Genomic DNA, 27,799 nt, shown 5'->3' with positions numbered 1-27,799 from the left:
CTACACCGACAGAAATATTAACTGTGGCCAACATTCTCTCAACTACATCAACAGTCACTTCAAGTGATGCCACTGTTCCTTCAACATTTACTTCAAGTGGTGCCACCGATACTACATCAGCTTTCAGTTCAAGTGATGCCATCTCTCCCTCGACATCAACATTCTCTTTAAGTGATGGCACCACTCCCTCAACAGTCTCTTCAAGTGATGCCACCGCTACTTCATCAACATCAGCAGTCTCCTCAAGTGATGCCACCAATCCCTCAACTGGATTGACATCAACTTCAAATGATGCCACCTCTCCCTCGACATCAATATTCACTTCAATTGATGCCAACTCTCCTTCTACATTCACTTCAAGCAACCCCACCACTCCCTCAACAGTCACTTCAAGTGATGCCACCTCTACCTCGACATCAATCTTCACTTCAATTGATGCCACCTCTCACACAACTACATCGATAGTCACTTCAGACGATACTACATCAACAACCACTTCAAATGTTGCCACCACTGCCTCAACAGTCACTTCAAGTGATGCCATCACTCCCTCAACTACACTGATAGTAACTTCAGAAAATGCCACATGGACACCCACTTCAGGTGATGCAACCTCTTCCTCAACTACATCAACATTCACTTCAAGTGGTGCCACCACTCCCTCAACAGTAGCTTCAAGTGATGCCACTGCTACTGCATCAACATCAGCAGTCTCTTCAAGTGATGTCACCACTCCTTCAACAGTCACTTCAAGCAATCCCACCACTCCCTCAACAGTCACTTCAAGTGTTGCCACCTCTCCCTCAACTACATTGACTTTCACTTCAAGTGTTGCCACCACTGCCTCAACAGTCACTTCAAGTGATGCCATCACTCCCTCAACTACACTGATAGTAACTTCAGAAAATGCCACATGGACACCCACTTCAGGTGATGCAACCTCTTCCTCAACTACATCAACATTCACTTCAAGTGGTGCCACCACACCCTCAACAGTCACTTCAAGTGATGCCACCTCTCCCTCAACTACATTGACTTTCACTTCAAGTGTTACCACCACTACTACACCGACAGAAATATTAACTGTGGCCACAATTCCTTCAACTACATTGACAGTCACTTCAAGTGATGACACCACTGCTTCAACAGTCACTCCAAGTGATGCCACCAATCCCTCAACTACATCAACATCAACTTCAAGAGATGCCACCACTACTACACCGACAGAAATATTAACTGTGGCCACAATTCCTTCAACTACATTGACAGTCACTTCAAGTGATGACACCACTGCTTCAGCAGTCACTTCAAGCAATGCCACCGCTCCTTCAAAATTAGCTTCAAGTCATGCCACCGCTACAACATCAATTTCAGTAGTCTCTTCAAGTGATGTAACCACTGCTTCAACAGTCACTCCAAGTGACGCCACCAATCCCTCAACTGCATCGACATCAACTTCAAATGATGCCACCACTCCCTCATCTACATCCATAGTCACTTCAAGTGATGCCACCACTACTACATCAGCATTCAGTTCAAGTGATGCCATCTCTCCCTCGACATCAACAGTCACTTTAAGTGATGGCACCACTCCCTCAACAGTCACTTCAAGTGATGCCACCACTACTACATCAGCATTCAGTTCAAGCGATGCCATCTCTCCCTCGACATCAACAGTCACTTTAAGTGATGGCACCACTCCCTCAACAGTCTCCTCAAGTGATGCCACCAATCCCTCAACTGCATTGACATCAACTTCAAATGATGCCACCTCTCCCTCGACATCAATATTCACTTCAATTGATGCCAACTCTCCTTCTACATTCACTTCAAGCAACCCCACCACTCCCTCAACAGTCACTTCAAGTGATGCCACCTCTCCCTCGACATCAATCTTCACTTCAATTGATGCCACCTCTCACTCAACTACATCGATAGTCACTTCAGATGATACTACATCAACAACCACTTCAAATGTTGCCACCACTGCCTCAACAGTCACTTCAAGTGATGCCATCACTCCCTCAACTACACTGATAGTCACTTCAGAAAATGCCACATGGACACCCACTTCAGGTGATGCAACCTCTTCCTCAACTACATCAACATTCACTTCAAGTGGTGCCACCACTCCCTCAACAGTAGCTTCAAGTGATGCCACTGCTACTGCATCAACATCAGCAGTCTCTTCAAGTGATGTCACCACTCCTTCAACAGTCACTTCAAGCAATCCCACCACTCCCTCAACAGTCACTTCAAGTGTTGCCACCTCTCCCTCAACATCAATATTCACTTCAAGTAATGGCACCTCTCCCTCGACATCAATATTCACTTCAAGTGATGCCACCAATCCCTCTACTGCAACGACATCAACTTCAAATGATGCCACCACTACTACACCGACATTAACAGTCATTTCAAGCGATTCCACCACTCCCTCAAAAGCCACTTCAAGTGATGCCACCACACCCTCATCTACATCAATAGTCACTTCAAGTGATGCCACCACTACTACATCAACATCAGCAGTCACTTCAAGCGATATCACTGTTCCTTCAACATTCACTTCAAGTGGTGCCACCGCTACTATATCAGCATTCAGTTCAAGTGATGCCACCTCTCCCTCGACATCAATATTCACTTCAAATAATGCCACCACTCCCTCATCTACATCAATAGTCACTACAAGTGATGCCACCACTACTACATCACCATTCAGTTCAAGTGATGCCATCTCTCCCTCGACATCAACAGTCTCTTCAAGTGATGCCACCGCTACTATATCAACATCAGCAGTCTCTTCAAGTGATGCCACCAATCCCTCAACTGTATCGACATCAACTTCAAATGATGTCACCACTCCCTCATCTACATCAATAGTCACTTCAAGTGATGCCACTACTACTACATCAACATCAGCAGTCACTTCAAGCAATAAAACTGTTCCTTCAACATTCACTTCAAGTGATGCCACCACTCCCTCAAGAAAATCGCCAGTCACTTCAAGTGATGCCACCTCTTCCTCAATAACATCGACTTTAACTTCAAGTGATATAACCACAACTACACTGACAGTAACTTCAACATTGGCCAACATTCTCTCAACTACATCGACAGTCACTTCAAGTGATGCCACCACACCCTCATCTACATCAATAGTCACTTCAAGTGATGCCACCACTACTACATCAACATCAGCAGTCACTTCAAGCGATATCACTGTTCCTTCAACATTCACTTCAAGTGGTGCCACCGCTACTCTATCAGCATTCAGTTCAAGTGATGCCACCTCTCCCTCGACATCAATATTCACTTCAAATAATGCCACCTCTCACTCAACTACATCGACAGTCACTTCAGACGATACTACATCAACATCCACTTCAAGTGATGCCACCACACCCTCAAGTACATTGACAGTCAGTTCAAGTGTTGCCACCACTCTGTCAACAGTCACTTCAAGTGATGCCACCTCTTTCTCAACTACATCAACGGTCACTTCAGGTCATGCCACCACTACTACACCAAGAGTAACTTCAAATGCTGCCATCATTCCCTCAACTACATCAACACCCACTTCAAGTGATGCCACCTCTCCCTCAACTACATTAACTTTCACTTCAAGTGTTACCACCACTACTACACCGACAGAAATATTAACTGTGGCCACAATTCCTTCAACTACATTGACAGTCACTTCAAGTGATGACACCACTGCTTCAACAGTCACTCCAAGTGATGCCACCAATCCCTCAACTACATCGACATCAACTTCAAGAGATGCCACCACTGCTACATCGACATTAACAGTCACTTCAATTCATAACACCACTATTACATCAACATCAGCAGTCACTTCAAGCAATGCCACCGCTCCTTCAAAATTAGCTTCAAGTCATGCCACCGCTACAACATCAATTTCAGTAGTCTCTTCAAGTGATGTAACCACTGCTTCAACAGTCACTCCAAGTGACGCCACCAATCCCTCAACTGCATCAACATCAACAACATATGATGCCACCACTCCCTCATCTACATCAATAGTCACTTCAAGTGATGCCACCACTACTACATCAGCATTCAGTTCAAGTGATGCCACCTCTCCCTCGACATCAACAGTCTCTTCAAGTGATGCCACCGCTACTATATCAACATCAGCAGTCTCTTCAAGTGATGCCACCAATCCCTCAACTGTATCGACATCAACTTCAAATGATGCCACCACTCCCTCATCTACATCAATAGTCACTTCAAGTGATGCCACCGATACCACATCAACATCAGCATTCACTTCAAGTGATGCCACCACTCCCTCAACATCAATATTCACTTCAAGTGATGCCACCAATCCCTCTACTGCAACGACATCAACTTCAAATGATGCCACCACTACTACACCGACATTAACAGTCATTTCAAGCGATTCCACCACTCCCTCAAAAGCCACTTCAAGTGATGCCACCACTCCCTCATCTACATCAATAGTCACTTCAAGTGATGCCACCACTACTACATCAACATCAGCAGTCACTTCAAGCGATATCACTGTTCCTTCAACATTCACTTCAAGTGGTGCCACCGCTACTATATCAGCATTCAGTTCAAGTGATGCCATCTCTCCCTCGACATCAACAGTCTCTTCAAGTGATGCCACCAATCCCTCAACTGTATCGACATCAACTTCAAATGATGTCACCACTCCCTCATCTACATCAATAGTCACTTCAAGTGATGCCACTACTACTACATCAACATCAGCAGTCACTTCAAGCAATAAAACTGTTCCTTCAACATTCACTTCAAGTGATGCCACCACTCCCTCAAGAAAATCGCCAGTCACTTCAAGTGATGCCACCTCTTCCTCAATAACATCGAATTTAACTTCAAGTGATATAACCACAACTACACTGACAGTAACTTCAACATTGGCCAACATTCTCTCAACTACATCGACAGTCGCTTCAAGTGATGCCACTACACCCTCAACATTCACTTCAAGTGGTGCCACCGATACCACATCAACATCAGCATTCACTTCAAGTGATGCCACCACTCCCTCAACATCAATATTCACTTCAAGTAATGGCACCTCTCCCTCGACATCAATTTTCACTTCAAGTGATGCCACCAATCCCTCTACTGCAACGACATCAACTTCAAATGATGCCACCACTACTACACCGACATTAACAGTCATTTCAAGCGATTCCACCACTCCCTCAAAAGCCACTTCAAGTGATGCCACCACACCCTCATCTACATCAATAGTCACTTCAAGTGATGCCACCACTACTACATCAACATCAGCAGTCACTTCAAGCGATATCACTGTTCCTTCAACATTCACTTCAAGTGGTGCCACCGCTACTCTATCAGCATTCAGTTCAAGTGATGCCACCTCTCCCTCGACATCAATATTCACTTCAAATAATGCCACCTCTCACTCAACTACATCGACAGTCACTTCAGACGATACTACATCAACATCCACTTCAAGTGATGCCACCACACCCTCAAGTACATTGACAGTCAGTTCAAGTGTTGCCACCACTCTGTCAACAGTCACTTCAAGTGATGCCACCTCTTTCTCAACTACATCAACGGTCACTTCAGGTCATGCCACCACTACTACACCAAGAGTAACTTCAAATGCTGCCATCATTCCCTCAACTACATCAACACCCACTTCAAGTGATGCCACCTCTCCCTCAACTACATTAACTTTCACTTCAAGTGTTACCACCACTACTACACCGACAGAAATATTAACTGTGGCCACAATTCCTTCAACTACATTGACAGTCACTTCAAGTGATGACACCACTGCTTCAACAGTCACTCCAAGTGATGCCACCAATCCCTCAACTACATCAACATTCACTTCAAGTGGTGCCACCACTCCCCCAACAGTAGCTTCAAGTGTTGCCACTGCTACTGCATCAACATCAGCAGTCTCTTCAAGTGATGCCACCACTCCTTCTACAGTCACTTCAAGCAATCCCACCACTCCCTCAACAGTCATTTCAAGTGTTGCCACCTCTCCCTCGACATCAATCTTCACTTCAAATGTTGCCACCACTGCCTCAACAGTCACTTCAAGTGATGCCATCACTCCCTCAACTACACTGATAGTAACTTCAGAAAATGCCACATGGACACCCACTTCAAGTGATGCCACCAATCCCTCAACTGCATTGACATCAACTTCGAATGATGCCACCACTACTACACCGACATTAACAGTCATTTCAAGCGATTCCACCACTCCCTCAAAAGCCTCTTCAAGTGATGCCACCACTCCCTCATCTACATCAATAGTCACTTCAAGTGATGCCACAGCTACTACATCAACATCAGCAGTCACTTCAAGCAATATCACTGTTCCTTCAACATTTACTTCAAGTGGTGCCACTGATACTACATCAGCATTCAGTTCAAGTGATGCCATCTCTCCCTCAACTACATTGACTTTCACTTCAAGTGTTACCACCACTACTACACCGACAGAAATATTAACTGTGGCCACAATTCCTTCAACTACAATGACAGTCACTTCAAGTGATGACACCACTGCTTCAACAGTCACTCCAAGTGATGCCACCAATCCCTCAACTACACTGATAGTAACTTCAGAAAATGCCACATGGACACCCACTTCAGGTGATGCAACCTCTTCCTCAACTACATCAACATTCACTTCAAGTGGTGCCACCACACCCTCAACAGTCACTTCAAGTGATGCCACCTCTCCCTCAACTACATTGACTTTCACTTCAAGTGTTACCACCACTACTACACCGACAGAAATATTAACTGTGGCCACAATTCCTTCAACTACATTGACAGTCACTTCAAGTGATGACACCACTGCTTCAACAGTCACTCCAAGTGATGCCACCAATCCCTCAACTACATCAACATCAACTTCAAGAGATGCCACCACTACTACACCGACAGAATTATTAACTGTGGCCACAATTCCTTCAACTACATTGACAGTCACTTCAAGTGATGACACCACTGCTTCAGCAGTCACTTCAAGCAATGCCACCGCTCCTTCAAAATTAGCTTCAAGTCATGCCACCGCTACAACATCAATTTCAGTAGTCTCTTCAAGTGATGTAACCACTGCTTCAACAGTCACTCCAAGTGACGCCACCAATCCCTCAACTGCATCGACATCAACTTCAAATGATGCCACCACTCCCTCATCTACATCCATAGTCACTTCAAGTGATGCCACCACTACTACATCAGCATTCAGTTCAAGTGATGCCATCTCTCCCTCGACATCAACAGTCACTTTAAGTGATGGCACCACTCCCTCAACAGTCACTTCAAGTGATGCCACCACTACTACATCAGCATTCAGTTCAAGCGATGCCATCTCTCCCTCGACATCAACAGTCACTTTAAGTGATGGCACCACTCCCTCAACAGTCTCCTCAAGTGATGCCACCAATCCTTCAACTGCATTGACATCAACTTCAAATGATGCCACCTCTCCCTCGACATCAATATTCACTTCAATTGATGCCAACTCTCCTTCTACATTCACTTCAAGCAACCCCACCACTCCCTCAACAGTCACTTCAAGTGATGCCACCTCTCCCTCGACATCAATCTTCACTTCAATTGATGCCACCTCTCACTCAACTACATCGATAGTCACTTCAGATGATACTACATCAACAACCACTTCAAATGTTGCCACCACTGCCTCAACAGTCACTTCAAGTGATGCCATCACTCCCTCAACTACACTGATAGTCACTTCAGAAAATGCCACATGGACACCCACTTCAGGTGATGCAACCTCTTCCTCAACTACATCAACATTCACTTCAAGTGGTGCCACCACTCCCTCAACAGTAGCTTCAAGTGATGCCACTGCTACTGCATCAACATCAGCAGTCTCTTCAAGTGATGTCACCACTCCTTCAACAGTCACTTCAAGCAATCCCACCACTCCCTCAACAGTCACTTCAAGTGTTGCCACCTCTCCCTCAACTACATTGACTTTCACTTCAAGTGTTGCCACCACTGCCTCAACAGTCACTCCAAGTGACGCCACCAATCCCTCAACTGCATCGACATCAACTTCAAATGATGCCACCACTCCCTCATCTACATCCATAGTCACTTCAAGTGATGCCACCACTACTACATCAGCATTCAGTTCAAGTGATGCCATCACTCCCTCGACATCAACAGTCACTTTAAGTGATGGCACCACTCCCACAACAGTCTCCTCAAGTGATGCCACCAATCCCTCAACTGCATTGACATCAACTTCAAATGATGCCACCTCTCCCTCGACATCAATATTCACTTCAATTGATGCCACCTCTCCTTCTACATTCACTTCAAGCAACCCCACCACTCCCTCAACAGTCACTTCAAGTGATGCCACCTCTCCCTCGACATCAATCTTCACTTCAATTGATGCCACCTCTCACTCAACTACATCGATAGTCACTTCAGACGATACTACATCAACAACCACTTCAAATGTTGCCACCACTCTCTCAACAGTCACTTCAAGTGTTGCCACCTCTCCCTCGACATCAATCTTCACTTCAAATGTTGCCACCACTGCCTCAACAGTCACTTCAAGTGATGCCATCACTCCCACAACTACACTGATAGTAACTTCAGAAAATGCCACATGGACACCCACTTCAGGTGATGCAACCTCTTCCTCAACTACATCAACATTCACTTCAAGTGGTGCCACCACTCCCTCAACAGTAGCTTCAAGTGATGCCACTGCTACTGCATCAACATCAGCAGTCTCTTCAAGTGGTGCCACCACTACTTCTACAGTCACTACAAGCAATCCCACCACTCCCTCAACAGTCACTTCAAGTGTTGCCACCTCTCCCTCGACATCAAACTTCACTTCAAATGTTGCCACCACTGCCTCAACAGTCACTTCAAGTGATGCCATCACTCCCTCAACTACACTGATAGTAACTTCAGAAAATGCCACATGGACACCCACTTCAGGTGATGCAACCTCTTCCTCAACTACATCAACATTCACTTCAAGTGGTGCCACCACACCCTCAACAGTCACTTCAAGTGATGCCACCTCTCCCTCAACTACATTGACTTTCACTTCAAGTGTTACCACCACTACTACACCGACAGAAATATTAACTGTGGCCACAATTCCTTCAACTACATTGACAGTCACTTCAAGTGATGACACCACTGCTTCAACAGTCACTCCAAGTGATGCCACCAATCCCTCAACTACATCGACATCAACTTCAAGAGATGCCACCACTATTACATCAACATCAGCAGTCACTTCAAGCAATGCCACCGCTCCTTCAAAATTAGCTTCAAGTCATGCCACCACTACAACATCAATTTCAGTAGTCTCTTCAAGTGATGTAACCACTGCTTCAACAGTCACTCCAAGTGACGCCACCAATCCCTCAACTGCATCAACATCAACAACATATGATGCCACCACTCCCTCATCTACATCAATAGTCACTTCAAGTGATGCCACCACTACTACATCAGCATTCAGTTCAAGTGATGCCACCTCTCCCTCGACATCAACAGTCTCTTCAAGTGATGCCACCGCTACTATATCAACATCAGCAGTCTCTTCAAGTGATGCCACCAATCCCTCAACTGTATCGACATCAACTTCAAATGATGCCACCACTCCCTCATCTACATCAATAGTCACTTCAAGTGATGCCACCTATACCACATCAACATCAGCATTCACTTCAAGTGATGCCACCACTCCCTCAACATCAATATTCACTTCAAGTAATGGCACCTCTCCCTCGACATCAATATTCACTTCAAGTGATGCCACCAATCCCTCTACTGCAACGACATCAACTTCAAATGATGCCACCACTACTACACCGACATTAACAGTCATTTCAAGCGATTCCACCACTCCCTCAAAAGCCACTTCAAGTAATGCCACCACTCCCTCATCTACATCAATAGTCACTTCAAGTGATGCCACCACTACTACATCAACATCAGCAGTCACTTCAAGCGATATCACTGTTCCTTCAACATTCATTTCAAGTGGTGCCACCGCTACTATATCAGCATTCAGTTCAAGTGATGCCACCTCTCCCTCGACATCAATATTCACTTCAAATAATGCCACCACTCCCTCATCTACATCAATAGTCACTTCAAGTGATGCCACCACTACTACATCAGCATTCAGTTCAAGTGATGCCATCTCTCCCTCGACATCAACAGTCTCTTCAAGTGATGCCACCGCTACTATATCAACATCAGCAGTCTCTTCAAGTGATGCCACCAATCCCTCAACTGTATCGACATCAACTTCAAATGATGCCACCACTCCCTCATCTACATCAATAGTCACTTCAAGTGATGCCACCACTACTACATCAACATCAGCAGTCACTTCAAGCAATAAAACTGTTCCTTCAACATTCACTTCAAGTGATGCCACCACTCCCTCAAGAAAATCGCCAGTCACTTCAAGTGATGCCACCTCTTCCTCAATAACATCGACTTTAACTTCAAGTGATATAACCACAACTACACTGACAGTAACTTCAACATTGGCCAACATTCTCTCAACTACATCGACAGTCGCTTCAAGTGATGCCACTACACCCTCAACATTCACTTCAAGTGGTGCCACCGATACCACATCAACATCAGCATTCACTTCAAGTGATGCCACCACTCCCTCAACATCAATATTCACTTCAAGTAATGGCACCTCTCCCTCGACATCAATATTCACTTCAAGTGATGCCACCAATCCCTCTACTGCAACGACATCCACTTCAAGTGATGCCACCACACCCTCAAGTACATTGACAGTCAGTTCAAGTGTTGCCACCTCTTTCTCAACTACATCAACGGTCACTTCAGGTCATGCCACCACTACTACACCAAGAGTAACTTCAAATGCTGCCATCATTCCCTCAACTACATCAACACCCACTTCAAGTGATGCCACCTCTCCCTCAACTACATTAACTTTCACTTCAAGTGTTACCACCACTACTACACCGACAGAAATATTAACTGTGGCCACAATTCCTTCAACTACATTGACAGTCACTTCAAGTGATGACACCACTGCTTCAACAGTCACTCCAAGTGATGCCACCAATCCCTCAACTACATCAACATTCACTTCAAGTGGTGCCACCACTCCCCCAACAGTAGCTTCAAGTGTTGCCACTGCTACTGCATCAACATCAGCAGTCTCTTCAAGTGATGCCACCACTCCTTCTACAGTCACTTCAAGCAATCCCACCACTCCCTCAACAGTCACTTCAAGTGTTGCCACCTCTCCCTCGACATCAATCTTCACTTCAAATGTTGCCACCACTGCCTCAACAGTCACTTCAAGTGATGCCATCACTCCCTCAACTACACTGATAGTAACTTCAGAAAATGCCACATGGACACCCACTTCAAGTGATGCCACCAATCCCTCAACTGCATCGACATCAACTTCAAATGATGCCACCACTCCCTCATCTACATCAATAGTCACTTCAAGTGATGCCACCACTACTACATCAGCATTCAGTTCAAGTGATGCCATCTCTCCCTCGACATCAACAGTCACTTTAAGTGATGGCACCACTCCCTCAACAGTCACTTCAAGTGATGCCACCACTACTACATCAGCATTCAGTTCAAGTGATGCCATCTCTCCCTCGACATCAACAGTCACTTTAAGTGATGGCACCACTCCCTCAACAGTCTCCTCAAGTGATGCCACCAATCCCTCAACTGCATTGACATCAACTTCAAATGATGCCACCTCTCCCTCGACATCAATATTCACTTCAATTGATGCCAACTCTCCTTCTACATTCACTTCAAGCAACCCCACCACTCCCTCAACAGTCACTTCAAGTGATGCCACCTCTCCCTCGACATCAATCTTCACTTCAATTGATGCCACCTCTCACTCAACTACATCGATAGTCACTTCAGACGATACTACATCAACAACCACTTCAAATGTTGCCACGACTGCCTCAACAGTCACTTCAAGTGATGCCATCACTCCCTCAACTACACTGATTGTAACTTCAGAAAATGCCACATGGACACCCACTTCAGGTGATGCAACCTCTTCCTCAACTACATCAACATTCACATCAAGTGGTGCCACCACTCCCTCAACAGTAGATTCAAGTGATGCCACTGCTACTGCATCAACATCAGCAGTCTCTTCAAGTGATGCCACCACTCCTTCTACAGTCACTTCAAGCAATCCCACCACTCCCTCAACAGTCACTTCAAGTGTTGCCACCTCTCCCTTGACATCAATCTTTACTTCAAATGTTGCCACCACTGCCTCAACAGTCACTTCAAGTGATGCCATCACTCCCTCAACTACACTGATAGTAACTTCAGAAAATGTCACATGGACACCCACTTCAGGTGATGCAACCTCTTCCTCAACTACATCAACATTCACTTCAAGTGATGCCACCTCTCCCTCAACTACATTGACTTTCACTTCAAGTGTTACCACCACTACTACACCGACAGAAATATTAACTGTGGCCAACATTCTCTCAACTACATCGACAGTCACTTCAAGTGATGCCACTACACCCTCAACATTCACTTCAAGTGGTGCCCCCGCTACCACATCAACATCAGCATTCAATTCAAGTGATGCCACCACTCCCTCAACATCAATATTCACTTCAAGTAATGGCACCTCTCCCCCGACATCAATATTCACTTCAAGTGATGCCACCAATCCCTCAACTGCAACGACATCAACTTCAAATAATGCCACCACTACTACACCGACATTAACAGTCATTTCAAGCGATTCCACCACTCCCTCAAAAGCCTCTTTAAGTGATGCCACCACTCCCTCATCTACATCAATAGTCACTTCAAGTGATGCCACAGCTACTACATCAACATCAGCAGTCACTTCAAGCGATATCACTGTTCCTTCAACATTTACTTCAAGTGGTGCCACCGATACTACATCAGCTTTCAGTTCAAGTGATGCCATCTCTCCCTCGACATCAACATTCACTTTAAGTGATGGCACCACTCCCTCAACAGTCTCTTCAAGTGATGCCACCGCTACTTCATCAACATCAGCAGTCTCCTCAAGTGATGCCACCAATCCCTCAACTGCATTGACATCAACTTCAAATGATGCCACCTCTCCCTCGACATCAATATTCACTTCAATTGATGCCAACTCTCCTTCTACATTCACTTCAAGCAACCCCACCACTCCCTCAACAGTCACTTCAAGTGATGCCACCTCTACCTCGACATCAATCTTCACTTCAATTGATGCCACCTCTCACACAACTACATCGATAGTCACTTCAGACGATACTACATCAACAACCACTTCAAATGTTGCCACCACTGCCTCAACAGTCACTTCAAGTGATGCCATCACTCCCTCAACTACACTGATAGTAACTTCAGAAAATGCCACATGGACACCCACTTCAGGTGATGCAACCTCTTCCTCAACTACATCAACATTCACTTCAAGTGGTGCCACCACTCCCTCAACAGTAGCTTCAAGTGATGCCACTGCTACTGCATCAACATCAGCAGTCTCTTCAAGTGATGTCACCACTCCTTCAACAGTCACTTCAAGCAATCCCACCACTCCCTCAACAGTCACTTCAAGTGTTGCCACCTCTCCCTCGACATCAATCTTCACTTCAAATGTTGCCACCACTGCCTCAACAGTCACTTCAAGTGATGCCATCACTCCCTCAACTACACTGATAGTAACTTCAGAAAATGCCACATGGACACCCACTTCAAGTGATGCAACCTCTTCCTCAACTACATTGACTTTCACTTCAAGTGTTACCACCACTACTACACCGACAGAAATATTAACTGTGGCCACAATTCCTTCAACTACATTGACAGTCACTTCAAGTGATGACACCACTGCTTCAACAGTCACTCCAAGTGATGCCACCAATCCCTCAACTACATCAACATCAACTTCAAGAGATGCCACCACTACTACACCGACAGAAATATTAACTGTGGCCACAATTCCTTCAACTACATTGACAGTCACTTCAAGTGATGACACCACTGCTTCAGCAGTCACTTCAAGCAATGCCACCGCTCCTTCAAAATTAGCTTCAAGTCATGCCACCGCTACAACATCAATTTCAGTAGTCTCTTCAAGTGATGTAACCACTGCTTCAACAGTCACTCCAAGTGACGCCACCAATCCCTCAACTGCATCGACATCAACTTCAAGTGATGCCACCACTCCCTCATCTACATCAATAGTCACTTCAAGTGATGCCACCACTACTACATCAGCATTCAGTTCAAGTGATGCCATCTCTCCCTCGACATCAACAGTCTCTTCAAGTGATGCCACCGCTACTATATCAACATCAGCAGTCTCTTCAAGTGATGCCACCAATCCCTCAACTGCATCGACATCAACTTCAAATGATGCCACCACTCCCTCATCTACATCAATAGTCACTTCAAGTGATGCCACCACTACTACATCAACATCAGCAGTCACTTCAAGCGATATCACTGTTCCTTCAACATTCACTTCAAGTGGTGCCACCACTCCCTCAACATCAACAGTCACTTCAAGTGATGCAACCTCTACCTCAACTACATCTACAGTCACGCCAAGTAATGCCACTACTAAGTCCACATCAACAGTCAGTTCAAGAGATACTACCACTACAGCAACAGTCAGTTCAAGTGATGCTACCACTACATTGTCAGTATCTTCAAGTGATGCCACCTCTCCCTCGACATCAACAGTCACTTCAAGTGATGCCACCAATACATCGACAGTCTCTACCAGTGATGCCTCCACTCCTTCGACTTCAACAGTCACTTCAAGTGATGCCACCACTACATCAACAGTCACTTCAAGTGATCCCACCACTACCTCGACATTAACAGTGACTTCCAGAAATGCCACCTCTCCCTCAACATCAACAGTCACTTCAAGATATGCAACCTCTCCCTCAACTACATCTACAGTCACGCCAAGTAATGCCACCTCTCCCTCGACATCAACAGTCAGTTCAAGTGATACTACCGCTACAGCAATAGTCAGTTCAAGTGATACTACCTCTACATCGACAGTATCTTCAAGTGATACCACCTCTCCCTCGACTTCAACAGTCAATTCAAGTGATGCCACCACTACATCAACAGTCACTTCAAGTGATGCTACCACTACATTGACAGCTACTTCAAGTGATGCCACCTTTTACTGGACATCAAGTGATGCCACCGCTTCCTCAACTACATCAACAGTCACTTCAAGTGATGCTACCGCTACATTGACAGTCTCTTCAAGTGATGCCTCCACTCCTTCGACTTCAACAGTCACTTCAAGTGATGCCACCACTACATCAACAGTCACTTCAAGTGATGCTACTACTACATTGACAGTCCCTTCAAGTGATCCCACCACTACCTCGACATCAACAGTCACTTCAAGTGATGCAACCTCACCCTCAACTACATCTACAGTCACGCCAAGTAAAGCCACCTCTAAGTCAACATCAACAGTCAGTTCAAGTGATACTACCACGACAACAACAGTCAGTTCAAGTGATGCTACCACTACATCGTCAGTATCTTCAAGTGATGCCACATCTCCTTTGACATCAACAGTCACTTCAGGTGATGCCACCTTTACCTGGACATCAACAGTCACTTCAAGTGATCCCACCGCTTCCTCGCCTACATCAATTATCTCTTCAAGTGATGCCACCTCTCCCTCGACATTAACATTCACTTCAAGTGATGCCACCTCTCCTTTGACATCAACAGTCACTTCAGGTGATGCCACCTTTACCTGGACATCAACAGTCACTTCAAGTGATCCAACCGCTTCCTCGCCTACATCAGTTGTCTCTTCAAGTGATACCACCTCTCCCTCGACATCAACTGTATTTTCAAGTGATGCCACCACTCCCTCGACATTAAAAGTCACTTCAAGAAATGCCACCTCTTCCTCGACATCAACAGTCACTTTAAGTGATGCCACCAATACATCAACAGTCACTTCAAGTGATGCTACCACTACATTGACAGTCACATCAAGTGATGCTACCACTACACCGACAGTCTCTTCAAGTGATGCCTCCACTCCTTCAACTTTAACAGTCACTTCAAGTGATCCCACCACTACATCGACAGTCCCTTCAATTGATCCCACCACTACCTCGGCATTAACAGTCACTTCAAGAAATGCCACCAATACATCGACAGTCTCTACAAGTGATCCCTCCACTCCTTCGACTTTAACAGTCACTTCAAGTGATGCCACCACTACATCAACAGTCACTTCAAGTGATCCCACCACTACATCGACAGTCCCTTCAATTGATCCCACCACTACCTCGGCATTAACAGTCACTTCAAGAAATGCCACCAATACATCAACAGTCACTTCAAGTGATGCTACCACTACATCGACAGTCCCTTCAAGCGATGCCACCACTACCTCGACATCAACAGTCACTTCAAGAAATGCCACCTCTCCCTCGACATCAACAGTCACTTCAAGTGATGCCACCACTCCCTCGACACTAACAGTTACTTCAAGTGATGCCACCTCTCCCTCGACATCAACAGTCACCTCAAGTGATTCCACCACTACATCAACAGTCACTTCAAATGATGCTACCACTACATCGACAGTCACTTTAAGTGATGTGATCTCTCCCTCAACTACATTGACAGTCACAGCTAGTGATGCCACCTCTAACTCAACATCAAAAGTCACTTCAAGGGTTGCTACCACTGCATCGATAGTCTCTTCAAGTCATAACACCTCTCCTTCAACTACATCAATGTTTATTTCAAGTGATGGCACCTCTTCTTCTACATCGAATGTCACATCAAGTAATGCCACCACTATATCAACAGTCACTTCACGTAATGCCACCACTACATCAACAGTCACTTCAGGTGATGCCTGCACTGCAGAGACAGCCAGTTCAAGTGTTGACACTATTCCCTCCACTTCAACAGTAACTTCAACTGTGGTCACCATTCCCTCAACTACATTGACGGTTACTTCAACTGTGGCAACCATTCCGTCAAATACACTGACAAGTGATGCCACAACTACTACATCAACATCAGAGGTAACTTCAAGCGATGCAACCATTCCCTCAACAGTCTCTTCAAGTGTGGTCACCACTCCCTCAACAGTCACTTCAAATGATACCACCACTCCCTCAACTACATCTATTGTCACTTCAAGTTATACCACCTCTCCCTTGCAATATACAGTCACTTCAAGTGACGCCACCTCTCCCTCAACTACATCGACAGAGAACTCAAGTGTTGACACTACTCTCTTGATATCAACACCCTCTTCAAATTATAATACATCAACAGTCACTTCAAGTGGTCCCACAACTCCCACTTCTCCATCAACAGCCACAAGTGAGGTCACCACTCTAAGACTAATAATGTCATCAACAAGTGGTACTACTACAGTGTTAACAGGTACAGATACCTCAGCAGTTGTAGCAGTATCTACACCGTCCACCCCTTCACTAGGACTAACATCCAGAGACACTACTTTGGTGACAACAATCAAAACCACTGTTGCAGAATGCAGTAAGATTATTTTCACTTATTCTCAAAAACCATCATAAGATGATATGATTGTAAAGATGTAAAGTTTTTTTTAACTTACAAATGGATACCAAAGACTATTGAAATGTGTGAATATATTGCTGTACATACACTGCATTATTAGATTTTTATTGTCATTTGTTTTCAGTGTCAGATGCTCTGTTGAATGTCATCAGGCTGGAGGATGTCACCAGTAAGTTAATCAGTGTGAGTTGGACTGGTATTACCCTGGGCCAGCAGATACAGTACAAGGTGAAGCTGGCATCTAATTCCAACACAACTCAGATTGAGACCTCGGCCACCAAAGCTGTTTTCTCAGACCTTACTCCTGGAACCATATACACTCTGATGATTGAGTACTTATCCTGCTACATCAAGAAAAACATTTCAAGAGACATAATCACTGGTATGTCAACTCTTGTTCAAGTAATCTCCTTGAATTCACTAAGAGCATACTTTTGCTTTTAAAACAATTATAGATCAAATTAGTGCAATAGGACATTTTGTGCAAACATCACATTTGTTTTGTTACATCTTTATCGTTTCTCTCCAAAAGCTGGAAAGGTCTATGAATCTTCCACTCGAATTCCAGGCAGAGAGTTTTTGTCTGATTATTCAAATCAATCCAGCAAACTTTACAAAGACTTTGTGGCCAATTTTACCATGCAGGTAAATATTCATTAAGCATTTTTTATAATTGCTTTCTAATTTAGGTAATATAATACAACCTTGTATGATTTAAACGTACATATTTCTTTAAAGGTTGAAAACAATCTCCCAAAAGCATACCAGGACCTTACCAGGGCTAAAGAAATGGTGGTGGTTGTGACAGGTGTTCACAGAGGAAGTGTGATCGTTGACTTTGATCTGGTCATTGCTCTGGAGGTTAAACTGTCAACCTCTGACGTGCAGAACAGTGTCATTAATGCGCTGAAATTATCTGCACTCGGAGTAGATCTGAATTTCACCTCAGTCAAAGGTTTTTGAATTCCAATGACTACATACAATGATCTTTTCTGTGCTAGTGAATCAATCAAATTATTTTTTTAAATAAATATTCAAGGACTAACAAAATTTAAGGACGTTATCATATCACCGTGTGGATTTAGTGGCCTTTAGTGACTTCATTTTTACTATATTACAGAGGCAGATGTCTGCCAACGAGGTGATTACACATGCTCAAAAAATGCCAGCTGTGTCAGAGAGGGACCCTCACATTCATGTGAATGTAAGGCAGGATTCTACGACGAAAACCCAACCGTACCGGGTACTGACTGCAAGAGTAAGAAAACTTTGTTGCTTGAAATGTGGGCCACACTTTACATGAAATAAGTACCTTATACAAGAGTAACTACCAGTGGAAGAACGTATGTTATTACCCTGTAATACACTATTAAGTACATCCATTTAAGCAGTGTTTACCACTATTGCACTCACTGTTTTGTAGGAAATATCTCTCCAGGTGCAGATCCATGTAAAGGCTTGTGTTCATCATGTGCTCAGTGTGTGGTTGGTCCTGGAGGCAGCCATGAATGTAGCTGCTATCCTGGTTTGATAGATCAGAATCCTGTTAATCCTGGGAAGCTATGCAAAGGTACACTAATGTCCTCTGTATCAATTCCTTACTTGTGTATCTTATACATACGTTGCATTACATCTTCATTCCATCAAAATGTGCCCACTATAGATCCTGTCGACTGTTTTGATCAAGAAAATGACATTTGCTCATCCCAAAATCTATGTCTTCCATCCAAGTTTCTCTGCTCATGTAAGTTCGGAAATCATACCAATTCTTCAGATATCACATACTGTCTTCAGAGAAAGATGAATCTGTAATACTGAGGCCTATTTGTGCCTCTGACTGACCTACAGCTTATTATAACAACTCTCTCTGCTTCCCTCCTACAGTGAGGAAGGTTTTCAAATTAACAGCAGAATTCAATTCTTGGATCTTCAACTCCTCTCTGCACGACCCAGGGAGCGATGCTTGGGCATATGCCTCTACAAAGATCATAAAAACTGTATGCACATACACTCCCTAATTTGTCATTATTGTGATGTCTTACAAATATCATCTTAAAACACTATGGTTTCTTTTCCATAAGTACTTTTATAAATAGACGTCTACTTTACTATAAAAAATGTTTCCAGGTTGTCCCCAGAATGCGGTTTGTTCTGTCAGATTCATCCTTTGACATGACAGTGGTGGGCTTCCAGAGAGGTAGTGTGGTGGTCAGGATGATGTGCGGTTACAATGGGAATACTACCGCTGATGAAAGAACTCTCCAGGCTGCTCTGCAGGACACAATCCGCAAACACTTGGACAACTCCGCCATAGCTACCTTGAAAAGTATGTTTAAAACATAGGATTTAAAGAAAAATAATTGGCATTACATGATGATGGTGTTTGTTTTGTTGAATTAATGTATGTGACTTGGTTGTGGTATGTATGTGACTCAGGTTGTGGTTTCACGAATTTCTTCTATTTAATTTTGTGTGGGATGCTGCTTATCTAATATTGTCCTTTCAATAGTTACTGATAGACATTGACCAAACATCTGTCTGTTCTTTGTAGGAGTTTCCCAGATATCAATGGCCCCAGGAGCAGGCTGGAAAGTTGCGACAATAGTCCTGGGAGTTCTGCTGGGCTTCACTTTGACAGTCGTGGTTGTTGTTCTGATCATCACCATAGCGAGGAGAGCAGCTAGCAAGCTGACCTCATATAACATCGAACAAACAAAGCACAACAGACAAGTGGTGTCCGATGACTACTTAGAAGGATGTCATTCTTATCAGGTGTAGTTCAGGGATTCTTAAAAAGACGAGATAATCAAAACTTTTTTTCACAAATATATTTGATAATATTAACAGAAGTATCAGCTATCACACCATGTAAAGGAACAACCTCCTAATACTTTAAGTGTTTCATAAAATGCAACTAACTAAACTCCGTCAGACACAATAAAAGGCATTACAATTTTACATTTATTGTTGAACAAGTGTTTAATAAAGGCCTTGATTGTTTAATTGTAACATTAGATTATTAAAAAATGTAATACAAATCCCCAAACGTCTTAATTGTTTTATTTTATAGTGCTATATAATGCACCAGGGCTAATTTCGTGTTTGCATGTTTTTTTGTTAGTTTTTTTGCATGTTTTTCTAGATTCAGAACATAAAACAACATTTAGAAAGCTAACATTATCCCTAGGATCTACCACAGCAAATACATCAGTAGTTTAAGCATATGTTGCAACAAGGTTAAAATATTTTTTCTAAATATTGACTAAAAGATCGATCTTATTAAAGGGTTAGTCATCAGTGAGTTGATAAGGCACTGATGGAGTTGACAACGGACACTCAAAGCAGACATATTTGTTCCTCTACAAATAAATGTTTAGTACAAGCATTTGTAAAATATAGAAAATTATTTATTTGAAAACAATAAAAATATAACTGTTATATCAGATCTTTCAGCACTCTGACGGAGTTGACTTTAGAGTTAATGTTTTATAGAGTTGAGTTTATTTGAGTTTATTTTTGTTCTTCATTCAAGTGATATACAAGTTTTTCCTCAGTTGCTTTAAGGCTCTAAAACCTAATTATATCATGTCCTATCTTAATCTATCAGACAGATGGAGTCAACAGTTTATGGTTGTGACAGTGGTGATTTCAATACTGTTTGTTTAAATCTATCAGAAGTAGAGAACTTTACAGATCATGATTTGTCTTGTTGCATTACATGTAATGAGGACATGAAGAAGGGGGTCCTTATGGTGTAACTGACTCAGCTAATTTCTGATTCATTTAGGATTTTAGACACATCTCCGGACACAATTTTTTAGAAATCCTAGTTTTGAAAGAAATAGTCTTTAAAGTCAGAGAGGGCCATTGGAAGAAACTACATGCAATCTTTTTTCAGTTAGTATTTATTATTGCCAGTTTTTTAAATTGTAGAGTTTGACATTTAGATTCTTTGCTCTGGACAAGGGCATTTCTGAGTATAGAGCTGGCATGTACATGAACCATATTTAAAATATTTGGACAATTCCAAAAGCAAATATTTGCCCTTGTAAAATTCCACTTAATGTATTTTTTAAGGTCAAATAATGCAACAAAATAAACAAATGTAAACTATAAAAATACAGGTTCCCTGGATTGTCCCCACTTTCAAGAATCCCGGTTAAGATTTGTCACTCATGAAAACAGGGATTACAATGTATGGATCTGGAGAAAACATAAGCACTTTATGACATTTGCTGATATTGAAAGGGCTTTATAAATGAATATGATTTAATTTCATTTACTATTGCAATATGAACTAAATATATTGTTTTTTACAAGTGACATGAGATCTAAAGTGTTATTGTGTACATATGCAATTTCATATGTACACATATAAGGCATAATGGCCTCTATCTTATTGCAGTGGAAAAGAGTACTGAAGCAATCCACTAGAGGCCACAGTTGTCTGAGAATTGAATTTACAGTGCCTTCAGAAAGTATTCAGAACCAATGACTTTTTCAATATTTTGTTACACTACAGCCTTATTCTAAAATGAATTAAATAAAATAAAAATCTGCAGCATTGAAAGTCACCCGGCCAAACTGAGCAATCGGGGGAGATGGGCCTTGGTCAGGGAGGTGACCAAAAACCCGATGGACACTCTGACAGAGCTCTAGATTTCCTCTGTGTAGCTGGGAGAACCTTCAAGAAGGACAACCATCTCTGCAGCACTTCCCCAATCAGGCCTTTATGGTAGAATGGCCAGATGGAAGCCACTCCTGAGTACAAGGCACATGACAGCCCGCTTGGAGTTTGCCAAAAGGCACATAAAGACTTTCAGACCATGAGAAACAAGATTCTCTGGTCTGATGAAACCAAGATGCCAAGCGTCATGTCTGGAGGACACCTGGCACCACCCCTACGGTGAAGCATGGTGGTGGCAGCATCATGCTGTGAGGATGTTTTTTGGTGACAGGGACTGGGAGAAAAGTCAGGATCGAGGGAAAGATGAATGGAGCAAAGTATAGGGAGATCCTTGATGAAAACCTGCTCCAGATTGCTCAGGACCATAGACTGGGGTGAAGGTTCACCTTCCAACAGGACATCAATCCTAAGCACACAGCCAAGACAATGCGGGACAAGTCTCTGAATGCCCTCGATTGGCCCAGCCAGAGCCTGGACTTGAACCCATTCAAACATCTCTGGAGAGACCTGAAATAGCTGTGTAGCGATGCTCCCCATCCAACCTGACAGGGCTTGAGAGGATCTGCGGAGAAGAATGGGAGAAACTCCCCAATTTACAGGTATGCCAACCTTGTAACGTCATACCCAAGATGACCCAATGCTGTAATCGCTGCTAAAGGTGCTTCAACAAAGTACTGAGTAAAGGGTCTGAAAACTTTCTGAAGGCACTGTAGTACCATCAAGTCACCTGCTTCAGAGTGTGAGTGCAATGCCATGAACCCATAATGGGCTCATTTGAAGTTTGTTTGCAGTCTTATTATTTGTTCTATTACTAATCAGCATGATTGAGGGCTTTGTACTATTAATAAACATTTATTTAGTATTTTGGTGTTTTGAATGTGCCTTTAAACATACCTGTATTCATATTGTAGGACGGTGGTTATATTTAGCAGACAAGCTCCTCATTCACTCCTCCAATCTATTTCCCTTTGTCCAGAATACATGATTATAATGGTGGGGCCTTGACTGGCCACATGGCAGCATTGGCAGTCTTGGAAGGCTAGACTTCTCTGGGGCAGACAGACTGGTGTTCCCTGGGTAATAACTCCCAGACAGGAGAAGCTGTCACAGATCAGAGTTATTCAGTAATAGGTCTCATCATTTCACCACTGAGTCCAGTCTCTCCTCAGTTAAATAGCTGTAGCCTGTGAGAGCATCTCCATTGGTTACCTGAATCACCTTGTTCTATATAAAAGGTAAAGGAAGAAGAAGTGTCTGATTATATCCGTTTGAAGACGTAGCACTAATGTTAAACTTTTTACCCAATGGGAGATTCAAAGTCAGCTAGAACTCTTTAAAGTGGACCTGGTGAATATAGATAAAAATAATTAAATGTCACCTCTATTCCGTGACGAGAACTATTCAACGCTGGTCTGACCAATCAGAATCCACGCTTCAAGATTATTTTGATCAAGCGCATTGGGAAATGTTCCGGGCAGCTTCAGAGAATAATATTGATTTATACGCTGATTCAGTGAGTGAGTTTATAAGGAAGTGCATTGGAGATGTTGTACCCACTGGGACTATTAAAACCTACCCTAACCAGAACCCGTGGATAGATGGCGGCATTCGCACCAAACTGAAAGTGTGAACCACCGCATTTAACCATGGAAAGATGACTGGGAATATGGCCGAATACAAACAGTGTAGTTATTCCCTTCGCAAGGCAATCAAACAAACAAAATGTTGGTATAGGGTCAAAGTGGAGTTGCAATTCAACGGCTCAGACATGGATCTACAGGCAATCACAGACTACAAAAAGAAGCCAGCCACATCACTAACACTGACGTCTTGCTTCCAGACAAACTAAACACCTTCTTTGCCCCCTATGAGGATAATACAATACCACCGACGCGGCCCGCTACCAAGGACTGCGGGCCCTCCCTCTCCTTCTCCGTGGCCGATGTGTGTAAGACATGTAAACGTGTTAACCCTTGCAAGGCTGCCGGCCCAGACGGCATTCCTAGTTACGTCCTCAGAGCATGCGCAGACCAGCTGGCTGGTGTGTTTACGAACATATTCGTATCTCCCTATCCCAGTCTGCTGTCCCCACATGCTTCAAAATGGCCACCATTGTTCCTGTCCCCAAGAATGCAAAGGTAAATTAACTAAAATACTATTGCCCGTGAGCACTCACTCTGTCATCATGAAGTGCTTTGAGAGACTAGATCATATCACCTCCACCTTACCTGCCACCCTAGACCCTCTTCAATTTGCATACCGTCCCAATAGGTCCACAGCGACGCAATCGCCATCACACTGCACTATCCCATGTGAACAATAGGAATGCCTATGTAAGAATGCTGTTCATTGACTACAGCTCAGCATTCAACACCATTGTACCCTCCAAGCTCATAATTAAGCTTGAGGCCCTGGGTCTCAACCCCGCCCTGTGCAATTGGGTCCTGGACTTCCTGACGGGCCACCCTCAGGTGGTGAAGGTAGGAAACAACATCTCTGTTGTGCTGATCCTCAACACCGGGACACCACAAGGGTGCGTGCTCAGCCCCCTCCTGTAGTCCCTGTTCACCCATGACTGCATGGCCATGCACGCCTCCAACTCATCAAGTTTGCAAACGAAACAACAGTAGTGGGCTTGATTACAAACAACGGTGAGCCTACAATGAGGAGGTGAGTGCACTCGGAGTCTGGTGTCAGGAAAACAACCTCTCACTCAACGTCAACAAAACAAAAGAGATGATTGTGGACTTCAGGAAACAGCAGAGGGAGAACACCCCTATCCACATTGAAGGAACAACAGGGCATACACATCACGGACAAACTGAAATGGTCCACCCACACAGACAGTGTAGTGAAGAAGGCACAACAGTGCCTCTTCAACCTCAGGAGGCTGAAGAAATTTGGCTTGTCACCTAAAACCGTTACAAACTTTTACAGGTGCACAATTGAGAGCATCCTGTCGGGCTGTATCACCACCTGGTATGGCAACTGCACCGGCCACAACCGCAAGGTTCTCCAGAGGGTGGTGCGGTCTGCAGAGAGGGTCACAGAGGGCAAACTACCTGCCCTCCAGAACACCTACAGCCCTTGATGTCACAGGAAGGCCATAAAGATCAAGGACAACAACCACCCGAGCCACTGCCTGTTCACCCCGCTTACCATCCAAAAGATGAGGTCAGTACAGGTGCATCAAAGCTGGGACTGAGAAACTGAAAAACAGCTTCTATCTCAAGGCCATCAGACTGTTAAACATCCATAACTAACACAGAGAAGCTGCTGCCTACATACGGACTTAAAATCATCGGCCACTTTAATAAATGGATCACTAGTCACTTTAATAATGCCACTTTAATAATGTTTACATATCTTGCACTCCTCATCTCATATGTATATACTGTATTTTATACCGTCTATTGCATCTTTCCTATGCCGCTCAGTCATTGCTCATGCATATATTTACATGTATATATTCTAATTCCATCCCTTTACTTAGATTTGTGTGTATTAGGTAGTTGTTTTAGAATTGTTAACCATGTGTATGTGACCAATAGAATTTGATTTGATGATTTAATTTGATTTATCAAAGGTCTACAACGTGGCGAGCTAGGTGCTTGCAGACACTTCTGGCCAAACACTGCATTAGGGGGACACGGCATTAGGCATTTCCACTGCCATATCTGCTCCATCATTAAATATTTCATACAGCTCTCCAAATAGTGGCCCATAACAACTGAATTATTCAGGAGGTTTTACATCAGGATGACTGAATCACAGACAAACAACAGACACTGCATGTGTTTAGTCCTTTAATGGATTAGGAAGGCAATCAATTACTGTTTCCATTTTATAGCTGCCATTGTCTGAGGGCACCTTTTGTTTATGGGACGCATTGTCATTTGTTGACTTCCTGTTTATGGGACCGTTTGTATCTCAGAAGTAATTCCTGATGATGGAATGATGATGTGTTCCTTGTTTTACAAATTGTAATGCAATTATTTTTTCAAGTTGACATGTAAATTATATTGTACTTTAGGCCTATATGCTTAAATAATTGTAATTTGCCAGGTCGTAAATTTCACTGCCATAAGGAAACTCTTTATTTTACCACCCAATGAGGAATAACAAAGCAATCAAACCATCTTCACTGGACCTAACATAATTCCTCTGAATCTTTAAAGTCCACTAAAATTTTAAAAAAGCAGTTTGGTGCCCTCAATGGGTTTGGCAAGCTCTCACTCAGTCTCTGTAGCGTAATGAAAATCACAAATACAGTTCCTTCCACTAATATTGGCACCCTTGGTAAATATGAGCAAAACAGGCTGTTAATTTTTATTTGTTTTGTTTATCCTCTTGGTCTTTCATTCAAAATATTCACAGAAATCAAACTTTTAATTACAGCAAAATAATTGAAAGAAAAAATGTATTCTTAACATAAAACAAATATTTTTTATATGTGTGCCACAATTATTGGCACCCCTTCATTCAGTACTTTGTGCAACCTCCCTTTACCAAGATAACAGCTATGAGTCTTTTCCAACCTCCTTACGCATTATAGGAGAACACATGGCAAGGAATCTGAGACCATTCCTCCATACAGAATCTCTCCAGATCCTTCAGATTCCGAGGTCCACGCTTGTGAACTCTCCTCTTCAGCTCATCCCATGGGTTTTATATGGAGTTTAGGCCAGGGGACTGGGAATGCCATGGCAAAACCTTGATTCTGTGGTCAGTGAACCATTTTTGTGTTGGTTTTGAGGTGCGCTTTGGTTCATTGTCCTGCTGGAAGATCCAACCAATGCCCAGTTTCAGCCTCCTAGCAGAGGCAGTCAGGTTTTGATGTAATATCTGCTTGTACTTGATGGAGTCCATGATACTATGTATATATTTACAAGTTGTCCAGGGCCTTTGAAAGAAAAACAGGCCCACAATATCAAAGATCCACTACCATACTTCACAGTGGGGATGAGGTACTTTTCTGCATGGATATCTTTCTGTCTACGTCAAACCCACCTTTGGTGTTTGTTTCCAAAAAGCTATACTTTGGTCTCATCTGACCATAGAGCCCGGTCTCATTGAAAGTTCCAGTAATGTTTGGCAAACTGTAGGCGCTTGAGTTTGTTGTTCGATCACAGCAAAGGCTTTTTTATGGCAATCCTCCCAAATAACTTGTGGTTATGTAGGTGGTGTCTGATCGTAGTTTTGACCCAACTAATGTTCGCAATTCTCCAGCTGTGATCCTTGGAGATTTTTTGGCCACTCTAACCATCCTCCTCACTGTGGGTGGGGTCAATATAGACACACGTCGTCTTCCAGGTCCGTTGTTAACATCTCCAGTTTCTTTAAACTTAATTATTGCCCTGATAGTGGAAATGGGCATTTTCAACCATTGAGCTGTTTTCCCATAGCCATTTCCTGATTTGTGCAGCTCAACAA

General features: G+C 43.5%; 1 protein-coding gene across 1 annotated transcript in view; it reads left to right on the top strand.

Moving 5' to 3' along the window:
* Positions 1-20,022, top strand: part of LOC116353711 (serine-rich adhesin for platelets-like) — a 33,782-nt gene extending 13,760 nt beyond the window's left edge. Inside the window, exon 4 of the mRNA XM_031791432.1 lies at positions 19,838-20,022. Within this exon, the coding sequence (XP_031647292.1) occupies positions 19,838-20,022 (185 nt within the window). The remainder of the gene's footprint in view (positions 1-19,837) is intronic.
* Positions 20,023-27,799: the final 7,777 nt, after the last annotated feature.

Source organism: Oncorhynchus kisutch, linkage group LG15 (assembly GCF_002021735.2).
Source record: "Oncorhynchus kisutch isolate 150728-3 linkage group LG15, Okis_V2, whole genome shotgun sequence".
Taxonomy (NCBI): domain Eukaryota; kingdom Metazoa; phylum Chordata; class Actinopteri; order Salmoniformes; family Salmonidae; genus Oncorhynchus; species Oncorhynchus kisutch.
The sequence above is the reverse complement of the archived record's forward strand: the minus strand, read 5'-3'. Positions and strand labels throughout refer to the sequence as shown.